The sequence below is a fragment of the Penicillium malachiteum genome (genome assembly GCF_028827825.1).
Source record: "Penicillium malachiteum strain IBT 17515 chromosome Unknown utg000002l:1.0-8849297.0:1.0-8852440.0, whole genome shotgun sequence".
In the NCBI taxonomy this organism is placed as follows: domain Eukaryota; kingdom Fungi; phylum Ascomycota; class Eurotiomycetes; order Eurotiales; family Aspergillaceae; genus Penicillium; species Penicillium malachiteum.
The window spans coordinates 4,783,684-4,796,653 of NW_026643095.1; the positions used below are offsets into that span (position 1 = coordinate 4,783,684).

A 12,970-nucleotide genomic window follows, 5' to 3' on the forward strand; every position below is an offset into this window, starting at 1 on the left:
TATACTAAATGGTGCAATTGTATAGGAAATTAAACTGATCAAAAAAAAAAGAAAAAGATAAGATAAAACAAAATAGCTGGACATGAAAAAGTTCCACTTCAAACCCGTGGACCCAAATCGCTAAAGTGATCATTTCTCATAAGTCGTCAGTCGTGTCGTCTGAGCAATTTTCTCACTCAGAACCTGTATATTCTGCGCCCCCATAATGTCCAACAAGGCCACCTCGGCCTTCAATTCCTTAACAATCCAGGAAACAAATTCCATGGAAACCAGCGAGTCAATGCTACCAAAGCTGAATCTCTGGGCATCGATCTCAGATGATGGGATTGCGAGTAAAGATGACAATCGTTCAATAATCCCATTTGAAACCACTGTCACGGTATCGCTCAAGTTGATTGTGGCAGCAATTAGAGCGGCACTGTTGACAGTCTTCTCATCACTTTTCTCCGAGCTCGTTGCTGCAACAGCTTCGCGCATGTGTGTGAACAAAGGGTATTCCAGATATGCTGGTTTGGGGATGTTGTTCTGTCGACACATTTCACCTGTTGGAAGTCCAAGAACCACTTGGGACTGAGGCAAGCCCCCAATGGTATCTTGTTTCTTCTGGCGATCATCGATCATGAACTCAATCGTCTTGTAAACTTCCTCTTCACGAAGGAATTGGAAGAGCGTGTCTGTGTGCTTTTGTGACGTATCAATATTCTCTGCTACCCAGCCCACGTTGGATACACTGCCCAAGTTGATACTGGTCGCTTTCATGCCCTTAGATGTTCGGTGAGCTGCCAACGCATCTTGAAATGTATTTCCAGCTGCATAGTTGGACTGTCCACGATTGCCGAAGATACCGGCAACCGAGGAAAGCATCACAAAGAAGTCTAGGTCAGCGGGCAGTATTTCATGCAAATTCCACGAGCCCTGAACCTTAGGCTGGATAGCTGCCTGCCAGTTTTCAAAAGACATTCCTGCAAAAGCTCCGTCCTGAGAATTATCAGCAAACACATTCAATTTCTCTGAAGAACAAGGTTAACTTACCCGTAAAACCATCGAACCCTGTACGCACCCCTTGATAGGTGGCAATGAGGCAGAGCATTCTTCCACAACAGCTCGTACACGATCAGCATCTGAAACATCGCAGGTAAAAACATGAGAGCGACAGCCAATGGTTTTGAGATTTGCAATCATTTCTTCGACAGGTTCGGTAATGCGTCCTGATCTTGAGAGGAAGATCAAGTTCTTAGCACCCCGTGAAGCCATCCAACGCGCCAGACCGCGTCCAATACCACCAAGACCCCCAGCAAGAATATATGAGGCTTGGTCATCAAATTGATATGCCGGAAGAGGATCAGGAACAACTGAGATTATATTCGAAGGGTCGGGGACAAAAACAATTTTTCCGACCCCTTCACTGCTCTGTGAAGACTCAACACCATCTTGTATCTGTGAGAAATTCATGACAGTAAACGGTCGAACCTGACAGATCTTGCCACTGACATGCAAGGCCAATGCATTTTGAACCAGTCGAGCGATAAGTTCCGGTCGGCTTTCCATCATGAGTTCGATGTCAATCGTTGTTACCGTTGCGCACTTCTGAAGCGGGGCCAAGTCAATCATGGCATCAAGGCGAGCGCCTTTGCGTGAGATATGAATAAAATGGCCGAATGGGGCGAGACAGGAAAGCGTCTCCTGCAAAGCATCTCCGGTAAGTGTGTTGAATACAACATTGACTCCAACTCCGTTTGTGGATCGCATGATGCTTTTAGCAAAATTGAGATCTTTACTGGAAAAGATGTTCGCTGCAGGGATGCCGTATTCAGATACGAGAAATTCTCGATCCTTGGTTGTAGACACAGTTACATAACTGGTAGCGCCGACCATTTTTGCATACTGAAGAGCAGCCTGTCCGAGGGATGTTGCGCCATTGTGAATGAGAAGGTTATCGCTTTCACACAAATGTGCGATCTCTTCAAGTCCATACAATGCGGTTGCGTACAGTGATGGCAATCCTGCAGCGACTTGGATCGAAATCTCATCTGGAACTCTGACCACCCGAGTGCTCTCAGCTAGCAGAGATGTTCTGAAACAGTGGTTCTTTGCTGCTCCCGTCACAATGACCTTATCTCCTGGGACAATACCTTCCACTGCGGAACCAACTCGTTTCACAACACCCGAAGCCTCAGTCGACCTGGAAGAGGAGTTCAAATCTGTATTCATCCCAATCGCACAGGTATCAACCTCGACTTCTGTTGTCCCAAGGTCGAGACCATGCTGATGATCTGTAACCCAGAATGTTTGGCGTGGATCTGCGGATGACACAACCAATTCGATTGAACGGCTCACATCGCTTAGCTGTAATTCTTCAGGAACTGAGACGGTCGAGTCGGCAGTTACAAAATGATCAGCCTTTCTCCACTCATGAAGACGACCGACATGAATCATCTTGTTGCTCAAGAGATACTCGACATGACGTTCTTTGCGGGAAGCTCCGGTAAATTGGTGCAAGCAAATTTGGTGGATAGTTGTTCCTATCTCGCCAATTGGAATTTTCTCTTCATTTGAAATGGTCAAAGACACGATGTTTGAGTCATCAGAATGTCTTTCATGGCGAACCGTCCGAAGGAGACCCATGCTCATGCTGGAGAACGGCTGGTGACGCGAGTCAGACGTCAACCAGAGAATATTTTGACATTGAGTGAGCAATTTTCTAATTGATCCGTATTCAAATTCAGAGATCTGTGACAAGAATGGTCCTTCCAGGTCAACCAAGCTGATACAAAGACCATTTGAACTCGGCACAAGACTCAGTTGAGAAGGGTTCACAACAGTGATAGCGGGGAAGTCAAGTCTCATCTCATCTTTCAAGGAGGCGATGACATTTTCAGTCGCCTGAGAGCCAGAAGTGAGAATAAAAACATCCGGCTTCACTTGCTCCTTCGCCACGCTCGCAGTAGCTACCAAGATGCTCTGCCAGGTCAAGTCTTTGTCAGCTGAGCTTGGATACTCAATTGTCACTCCACTGAACCCGGATTCAGTAAGTAAAGTGTTCCAATCTGATGTCGGTATATAAGGACACCACTTGCGCATCGGTTCATCACCAAGCCACCATCCAGGCAGTTGACCGAAGACAAGAGGGTACCACAGGAAATCCTGCCTGATTCCCTCTTGCATGACTAACTGACCGCCAGATCGAAGCAAAGACCGCAGGTTCCCCAGAGACGTATGCAGGTTCTTTGTCGCATGAATGACATTTCCCGCGAAAATCAGATCATAGCTACCCAGTTCAAGGCCTTGATCCGTGGGACTCTTCTCAATGTTACAAGACTGGAATGTCATGATATCACTCCAGGCATGGAACCTTTGTTTAGCCTTCTCAAAGAACCCAGCGGAAATGTCAGTGAAAGTATAGCTTGCGATGACTCCACCCGTACTTCCACCTGGAGCAAGAATGTTGAACACTTCCGCTGTAAAGCTTCCAGTGCCGCCACCAATCTCAAGGATCTTCAGTCCGGAGTGCTGCTGACGCAGAAGGGACAGATAGCTTTTCAGGTGTGTTGGCAAGTCGTATAGATGAAGGCCTTCCTTATAAACACTTTCCATTACATTGTCCTCACCGAACATCAAGGCAAGTGGGTCAACCTCTTTCCTCATGACAGCAGCAATATTGCGGCCCATTCGAGCAGTGATGGCTCCCTCAGCACTATGAGTCTCGATTTGACAGAAGATAGCATGTTTGGCAGTTTGGTCATCACAAAGACTTTGGAAATCAGCGTACGGCAGATGAATGATCTCATCTTTCACCAGCATTTCACACCAATAAATCATCCACTCGTGGAATCGTCGCATGTGAAAATCGAGTTTGTCAACCTCGAGATCACCCAGTTCAAACAAAGCATCGGTCACATAAAGCATGGTAGCAATTTGGAGTTGCTTTACCCAGTACCGGTTTTCGTCATGATTGTCTCCTGAGATTGAGCTAAGCTCACATGCTTGACTAGAATTGAGAAAATTGACATCTGGGTTCCATTCAATGGATGTGCATAATCGCCGCTCAGAATCCTGACTTGAGCTTGACTTGAGGGGCGTAAGCTCAATACCATCCATGCGAATACAAGGACGGTCTTGGTTATCCAGGATTCGAATTTGACCTTCAAGCTTGTCTGTGGAACCTTCAGAAACTGATGCATGTCCCTTGAAAACATGGGATGGGTTTGATCTGAGGCTAGATGAAATCCACATATCCCGCACATGCGTGGGCAAACTGATATAATCAAGAGTGGGCTTTCCGATGAAATCAATCATAGCGGCAATCATCATGTGAATCATACTATCCATAGTCGCCGGGTGAATCAAGTGAGAATGCATGTACTGCATTGGCATTGACTCTGCAATATCCGGAATCCTCACTGAGCCGGTCATCAGTCCAGATCTTGTTCCACTCATTTGCACGTCGTGAAGATTTCTGAAAAGTGGACCGAAGCTAAGTTCGATGTTGTCGAGATCGTCGTACGTGTCGCTGAAGTTTTTGAGTTTTGTGCACGATTTTTGTGCCTTCTCGAAATCATCTTTCCAAGCACGAGCCTCTTTCTCCTTCTGCAAGCCATTGTCAATAGGCCCATCAGTTGCTGGTATCTCAACTGCGATGTAGCCTGTGCAATGCTCGGTCCATTCATCACTCGATTCATTGAATGAGCTGATCTGGAAACGACGCCAGGTTCGCAGATCAGATGGCCCATCGACAGATGTCATTGAAAGGCTCACTTCAATGCCCGCCTTGGTGTCCGGAACGATCAAGGCTCGCTTTATGGAGACTTTCCGAAGTTGAAAGCCCTCAATTCTCTTGCCGTCGCTCAATTGCCGGGCGCCTTCAATAGCCATTACAAGATATCCCACTCCAGGATACACAAAGTTGCCCGTCACCTGTAAGTGGTTAGAAATCGTTCAATGTGCTTTTGAATATTTACATACCACATGGTCCCGAAGCCAGGGATTTTCGTTCAATCGGACAAAGTGTCGCCACCTTGGAGCATTTGCGTTCCAGTCAGGAACAGGCGCACCGAAGAGATCATGTCGGGGAAACTTTCTTGATCGTAAATTACGACTGAGCCGGCTCTCATACAGATTCCTCTCCCCATGCTTGAAACTGTATGGTGGAAGATCAATCAGCAGTCTTGAGGGTCTCTGAGAGCGCCCACGAGCTGCACTATTGACTTCGTGCAGGTCAACGTGATAGCCGTTGGCAGCTAAAGCCCCGACTGTGTTGATCAAAGCGTTGAGGCTTTGATCGCTGCGATTTAGTACAGCGAAGTACTTGTGTTCACTCTGACTCTCTTCAGAAGATAAGGTCTCTTTGATGGCACTCCGTAGTGTGGAATGAGGTCCTATCTCCACAACGAAGGGCACCGAAGGAGAAACTTCATTACTCTCAGATAATTGTGAGCGCATTGCCTTCAAACCACTTGTAAAGCGGACAGGTGATACCATGTTATCTACCCAGTACTGTCCACTCAGATGCGCCGATGTGACCTCTGAGCCAGTAACGGTTGAAAACATGTGCACAAAATGCGGCACAGCCAATCTCTTCCCTGATGAAAAGTTGCCCATCAATTGGAGATATTCCTTTGCAATCAGTGTCATATGAGCAGAGTGATAGGCATTCTGAACATTGAGCTTCCGCGCAAAGACTCCTTCAGTATCAAGTCGTTTCTTGAGACAGTCCACCAGCCCCTCGTCTCCAGAGACGGTATTGTTAGTGGGACTATTATAGCATGCGATGATGAGCTCACCCTGATGGTCGTTGTGGACACATTTCAGATAGGATTCAAGCTGCTCGGAACTTAATCCAACAGCCATCATCGCACCATTGGCTGCGAGTTGTTTTGATGAAACATAGCCGCGGTAGTATGCTACTTTCCACGCTCCCTCGCGAGAGATTCTTCCAGCGCAGTATGCAGAAGCTATCTCACCGGACGAATGGCCTGTCACACATGATGGGAAGATATTCCAGCTGGCCAGCAGGTCAATGATTGCGACTTGCAGTGCAGTGCATACTGGGTGTGCAATTTCCGGAAGACTGACACGAGAGACTTTATCGTCTGCAAGAAGCTCATCTAACGAAACAGAGATAAATTAGTGCGACGTTCTCAGAGCGTATTATATGATGACTCACCTATCAGTGACCACGGACTTCCTAGTCGACGAATGTATTTCGACGCTTCTTCAAGTGACTCCTGAAATACCGGGTAGATGAGCAAAGATCTACCCATAGACTGGTACTGAGCTCCCTGGCCAGTGAAAACAAAGTGAACGTCTGGGGCATTTGGTGCTCGAACCGGCTTTGAAAAGCGAGACTCTGACAGATGAGAAGCAAGCTCACTAACAGTCGATGCCGTAACAAAGCTCTTCCATTGAAAAATAGAACGATGCTTGGAGAGTGTCAATGAAAGATCGTCCAACAAGTAATCAGTGGCATTTGGCCGAGCCAGCTTAGGACCGATATACCCAGAGTACGCTTCTACAGTCCGCTTGACACCTTCTTCGTCAAACGCCGAGATCAAGAATAGCTTCGGCACTACCAAACTAGGGAATGAACTCATTGGCCCCAAGTAAGGGGATAAACATGATCCATCTGTTCCTGGAGTTTCAGGAGTCGCAGCACGCTCCAAAATATCACCCTCGTCCGCTGAGTCTGAACTACTGTCCGTCTCACTATATCTGGATCGCGAGATCACGATCGTTTGATCCTTGATGTGAACAGTCCTTGGAACCCGGATTTTGGTCCTGTGGGTAGCTGAAATGCGGCGATTCTGAAGATAATGGTAGGCATCGTCCAAAACGCAGTGCGCATTGGCGCCTCCGATTCCGAAAGAATTGACAGATATTCTTCGCAGTCCATCCGAAGGCCATGGAGTAATTGCTTTGGGAAACTCGATGTTCCACTCCTCAGCTGGGACCTTGGGATTGATCTTCTGGATATCAAAGTTGGGTGGAATGATTCCCGACTCGAGAATGAGGATCGACTTGATGAGACTAGCGACACCGGAACCACCTTCCAGATGGCCGATAGTAGACTTGATGGTTCCAATGTACAGGGGCGTATCTCTTCGGCATTTGAATGCCTTTGCGAGGGCCCCCGCTTCAATTGGATCGCCGGTGCTGGTTCCAGTGCCATGGGCCTCGACGAATCTAGTCTGTTCCATGTTCAAGCCGGCTCGCCAGTAGACTTTCCGGATCAATCGCTCTTGTGCCTCACTACTTGGAACAGTAATTCCTGATGTGCGGCCATCTTGGTTGACCCCAGTTTCTCGGATAACTGCACGGATTGTATCACCGTCTCGGATAGCAGAGCTCAACGGTTTCAAAACCACGGTTCCAACTCCTTCCCCACGGGCATAACCCTCTGCTCGGGAATCAAAGCTGAAGCATCGGCCTTGACTTCCGAGTAAACCGTGGTGGCTCATCCCAACCGTCTCCACTGGATTCTCCAGGATACTCACCCCGCTAACCAGAGCCTTGGAAAAGATTAGCTAACTGACCCCAGTCACGTCATAAGTTGAAAGCTTACCATATTTGTCTCCCGAGAACGAAGACTCTGTACAGCCAGATGCAATGCAACCAGACTGCTGGAGCATGCCGTGTCGATAGTCATGCTCGGTCCCTTGAGATCAAAGAACCAACTGATTCGATTTGACAGAATCGCATTGACCACTCCGGTTGGCTTGTACTTGAGTGCTGTCTCTGGATCGGAATTCAAGATTCCCAGGTAATCATGATTGAATCCGCTGACAAACACCGAAGTATTGGAACCAACAGCGGTATTCATTGGAATCCCAGAGTTTTCCAAGGCATGGTAAACATTTTCCAGTACCATTCGTTGCTGAGGGTCCAAGGTTAACAGCTCGGTCTTTGTGATGTTGAAAAACGATCCGTCGAAATAGGCTGGGTCTTCTGAGAGGAAGTGGCCTCCCTGTACATGGAACTAGATTTCGGAATTGTCATGGTCAGTATGGTTCTCGACGAATGATCTCCTCAGCCGGAAAGCGCGATACCGTTCCCCCATGCTCTGGGTCTGGGTGATAGAAAGCAGAAGCATTGAACCTCTCTTTGGGAATTGGAGACCACGTTGATCGAGCCTGCAACAGAAGTTCCCATAGAGCCTCCGTTGTGGTTGCCTCCTGAGGGAAACGAGTCGCCAGACCAACCACAGCAATGGACTCTACCACATCTGGTGGCATGGCTCCGTCCCCATGGGTGGTGAAAAGCTTCAAAGGTGTCATGGTATCGCGAATATAAATTAAGATTGGAATAACAGAGTGAAGAGATATGATTGCTTTGTTGAGAAGCAAATGGCTGGGAGATATAAGGCCAAATGGAGGGAGATGGAAGGATATAAGTAACAATAAATGAAGAGGGAAGATGGAAGAGTTCAAAGTAAGTGTTGAGATGTACTCCCATGTGCTTTTCCCTATGCCACCCAATTCCTAGACCTTTTATGGGCACGTTCCCCTTCCTTCCTAATTTGGCCACTGGCAAGCGCTGCTACCGATTGATATTCCAACATTGAGCACGTGTGATTGGTAGATCCATGATACTGCGTCAAGTCCCAATAACCAGTACTGCTCATTTTTTGCCTGAGTGGATCTTGCCATCTGTTAAGAGACTCAATTGTGGGAACAGAGTGATTCGTATACTTCCTCCCACTATCTGGGGGTCGGACTATCATGGCAATGGCGTCCTGGCAAGTTCTTCGAATGCTGATGAGTTCAATTTTCTGTAGCCATTGCCCTTGTGAGTGCTTGCCTTTCTGAGAAACTCATAGTAATTGTTGAAATGCTTGAATAAAGAGTTGTGTTAATCTGCTCCATCGCGACCTTGCAGTGACCGTAGACGGATTCTTGACCCGGAGTATGCTTTGTACTGGGTATGTGGAGACGGCATATTGACCAGGATCGATTGCATTATACAGACAAAGAAACAGACACCGCCAGTTATGATCAAGGGTACACAATTGGATCTAAGAGCCTAGTTAGCGCAGCCACTAAGAAACAAGATATCCTGCTTCATACTGGCCTAGCACGACTATTCACTTGGGCGCTTCCCAACAGTATCTTTGGAAAAAACATCCTTGTATGCACTAGCTAATCTGCTTAGCCAGTAGACTTAGTCACGTTTCATATGAGGAATATTCGTGGGCTTGTTCTCATATCTGATTCCATGGCAACTAAGGCTCTCTATCAAAAAGGGTCAACAATGAATTGAGATATTCCTCCCGAGGTCCTCGACATGGACTCCGGGTTCCTCAATGCCCAAAGCATTGTTCATCATTAATCAAGATCAATTCAGAGGACCGGGGACACCGCGGAAGGAAAGTCCTGAAATTATTCTTTGTTATGGCATGAACCAGCGCGTGGAGCCAAGTGGATCCCATCTCCGCCGTCATATTCGATGAACCTCTTATCGCTCGATAATCGGTGATCCAAGATGGACACATAAGGTTCACCGGCATATTTCCGGTAAATCGTGCCCAACGTGGGCAACAGACATTGGTCAGTGATAGTTCGAAGGCGAACCGCAGATCTGTGCATCGAAGAACCAAATCGGCTAACGGTGTTTTAGTGGAGCTGTGGAGCCGGGGAGCAACCGGATATGCACGTCAAGCTGATTATACTTAGATCACCGTAGCCTCTTATTTATGATGGTACCAATTCTTCCAATCAAGATCCCAGAATTGGACCTAGTAGTCTCAAAAATGAGAATTTCCATGGTGCGTTCTCGCGCGCGATTTAATTGTCGGAGTCGCTATTAGCCGGTAGACCGGAACCTGGGACCAGTCATCAAGAGAGATTGGCGGAAATGAACCGATCGAGGACTTTAGATCCATAGTTCGCATCCAAAAGATGGTATCTTCGATCTCGGGACTGTTGTTTCTCGTGATTTTGTTGGAGATTGAACTAGCGGTGTACTAGTAGTTGATAGAACTGCGTCATGACAAGGATAGAAAATGATCTATTCAAAAGTTAATGTCCTGGACTGAAAAGGAGTTGATCCAAATGAAGTGATTGACATGATCATATTGGATCTTCCAATGGTGGCTCGCTAGTTGACGCCTGCTGTGTCAAGATAGGGGCACTTCGGAGCTGAGACCGAAGTAGATTCCATGTTGATCTTTCCACGGAATAATCTGGAAATTCAAGACTGGAGACGCTTGCCGTGTCCTCAATGCTCAATGCTATTACGTACTGCCAGTAGTAGTACTGTGTATAGAGCATGGACTGATCCGAGTCCTTGATGTACTGAGTACTATGATGGTCCTGCTACCCCTGGTAGGCGTGGCATTGCCTAGTTTCACTAGACCGCGTCTATTATTTATTCTCAAGAAATTTTCCCTTCTTGTCATTTCGTTCAGTCAATCTTGGCTTCAAATGCCATTCCTGAAGTTTTCCTCGATGATTCGACGCGTTCGTGAGAAAGTCCATATTATAGGGAGGCTGGGATGTTGTAAATGAGGCTTGTATTGGAGCACCGCCACCTCTATCAATGCAGAGCTGTAGCCAACCAAGTGACTTAAATCGATGCACATGTGACCAACTTGGATGCAATAAATGCTCCACTGGCATGCATGGATGTGTCTGTCATCATGTGCATGGGCATAGGGAGGAAATGGAGCTTTGAAATGCATAATTCATCGAAAGGCAACACCCTTGGCATGTTTATCTTTTATAATGTGATGATTGATGAGATTTTTTTCAATTTAGAACCCTTTGAAGATTCGTAAAAGTGAACTGGCGATTGGCTGCCTGGAAATCCTGACTTGTAAATTGCCTAACTAACTAACTAACTAGTTAACGAAGATTGAGGGTGAGAGTGGAAGCCTGAGTCTTATGGCTACCAAGGTGTGTGGTGCCTGAGGATGCGATGTTACCACCTGAAAATTCCGGCCTGCAAACTAAGTAAGAGAAATTTTGCTCACTTCCAACATTGATTCTTTTGATGGCTGGTTTACATTTTTATCTATTTGATTTGATTTATTATCGTTTTTTGAAACTCGAAGCTTCTCTTATCTCACGCGATTCAAGAATCTGGATTTTTTTTTCCCCTTTACTCTCTTGTTCTTATAAGAGCCGGCATTATATCCGAGTCTACCCTTGGAATATGTTGCGCATGCAAACTCCAAGCTCAAATCAATTCAACATCTCAAGTGCTCAAATCCTGTATCCTGCAAACACTAAGTTCATGCCAAGTCCGTATATACAATCATAGCTTTCCCGCCCTCTTTACCAGCTTCAACTGGGAAACCAGGGCAGCGACAAACTCCTTACTAACAGCCTGCTTCTCTGCCAAACTCCCCTTCTGCCACTCAGCACGACGTCTCTTTGGCCCATCAACCCAACGCTGAGACTCCGCCATTAACCAGTCGCGGACAGGTACTGCCAACTCATTGAGACTACTATCGAATGGCATGGTATGCTCTCCATCGTCAATGACAACCTGTTTCACAGCACCGAGCTTCATTCCACCATTTCCTCCAACTCCAGTTCCAGTCCTACGAGCCCTCTCCTCTCTAACTTCAGGATCCCCAAACTCAGGAGAGTTCCCACCATTCACATAAAGTACCCAAGGCCTCACTCCAGGTAATAAGTCCCATCCCATCTTAAGTTCTCTTCTGTAGAATAAATCTTTCCCAATATCCTCCGGATCAGAATCAGGCACAATCTCCCTCTGTGCCAGCGTCACATCGTCGAGACCACCTGGCCCCATCCCAATACTCCCGGGATTAAGTCGAAAAACCAAAGAAGCCACTTGGTCCTTCGCGAACGTCAAAGTCCACTTGTTGACTGTGGCATCAGGTTGAAAAACACCATACCGCATCAATCTCAACTTCGCCTTCTCATTCCACGAGTCCGCACCCTGGCCTTTAACCGCTCTCTTTTCCGCTTCAGAACGTGAATTCCATCCCTCCTTTCGCTTTAAATTGCTAAAGACCCAAGGGAAGACTATCCTTTGGCCGTAATTCACATCCAAGCCCGGTTCGATAAAAACGAACGAGTGGAATAGCGTTGGATGCCAGGATGATAAACATAGTAACTGATTACAGCCCACTGAATGACCAAGACCAATAAGTGGCTTCGGCATTTCGTCACGGAAATGACTGATCATGCTCCATAGATCGCGGGAGTGATCAACCCATGAGGCGTCGCAACCTAGATTCTTAGCGTTTGCGATGGCGCTTTCGCCTAGGTTAAATGTATCTGCTATCCAGATTGAGCGGATGCGAACATTGGTTTTGCATGTTTGGTGGAGAAGTTCAGCGAAGAGGGGCTCGTAGATCTCTTTGATGAATCCTAGTCCACAGGTTGCGATTATTGTTATTGGGTCGTCGGTACTGGAGCTGACGTTGTAGCTTTCCAGCGGAGTGTATTGCTTTACTGCGAGGTGGACTCCTTTGTCCTCGTCAATGATGGCATGAGGATACTCGCGAAAAGGAGTGACTGGGATTATATGCGAGGTTATCTGGAAGGGGAAATCCTCTTCTAGAGGAGCCACGAGTTTAGATTGGGCCATCGAGAGTGGAGTGATGGAATGGAGTTGAGATCTTTCATCCAGAACAAAGCTCAGGGAAATAAGATGAAATATCAACATTCATGAAAAGGCAACCCATCTGCGGGGTATAAACGGGGTATCCTGGCGCTTGCACTAGGTACGCATCACCATGCATGCTGACATGCATTAGTTGAAAGACGCCCGGGCGGGAACACATCCATGGCGAATACGCTACCCAATCAAGTCATAGATCAAGTTCATTGCCCCTGAATTAAAAGAATATTCATCATCTGGTGATCCAATAATTATGTGAGTTTATCACAAACTCGGGTCCAAAAAAATGTGCATTATGCAATTAAATACTTGGTATTGGTACAGGTCTACAAAAAAGAAACGACGAACCACTCGGGAATCGGAATGAAACCACCACCCAAGC

The 12,970-nt window shown here is 46.8% G+C and overlaps 2 protein-coding genes across 2 annotated transcripts; both read right to left on the minus strand.

Moving 5' to 3' along the window:
- Positions 1 to 129: 129 nt before the first annotated feature.
- N7483_004783 (type I polyketide synthase) lies at positions 130 to 8,270 on the minus strand (the record flags this gene model as incomplete). Its single annotated transcript, XM_057088220.1, has 6 exons — positions 130 to 978; positions 1,033 to 4,914; positions 4,963 to 6,104; positions 6,164 to 7,505; positions 7,559 to 7,972; positions 8,043 to 8,270. 6 exons carry the CDS (start codon positions 8,268 to 8,270, stop codon positions 130 to 132), a joined length of 7,857 nt encoding a protein of 2,618 aa, XP_056948049.1.
- A 2,977-nt stretch (positions 8,271 to 11,247) lies between these two features.
- On the minus strand, positions 11,248 to 12,555 carry N7483_004784 (uncharacterized protein; the record flags this gene model as incomplete). Its single annotated transcript, XM_057088221.1, has 1 exon — positions 11,248 to 12,555. One exon carries the CDS (start codon positions 12,553 to 12,555, stop codon positions 11,248 to 11,250), a length of 1,308 nt encoding a protein of 435 aa, XP_056948050.1.
- Positions 12,556 to 12,970: the final 415 nt, after the last annotated feature.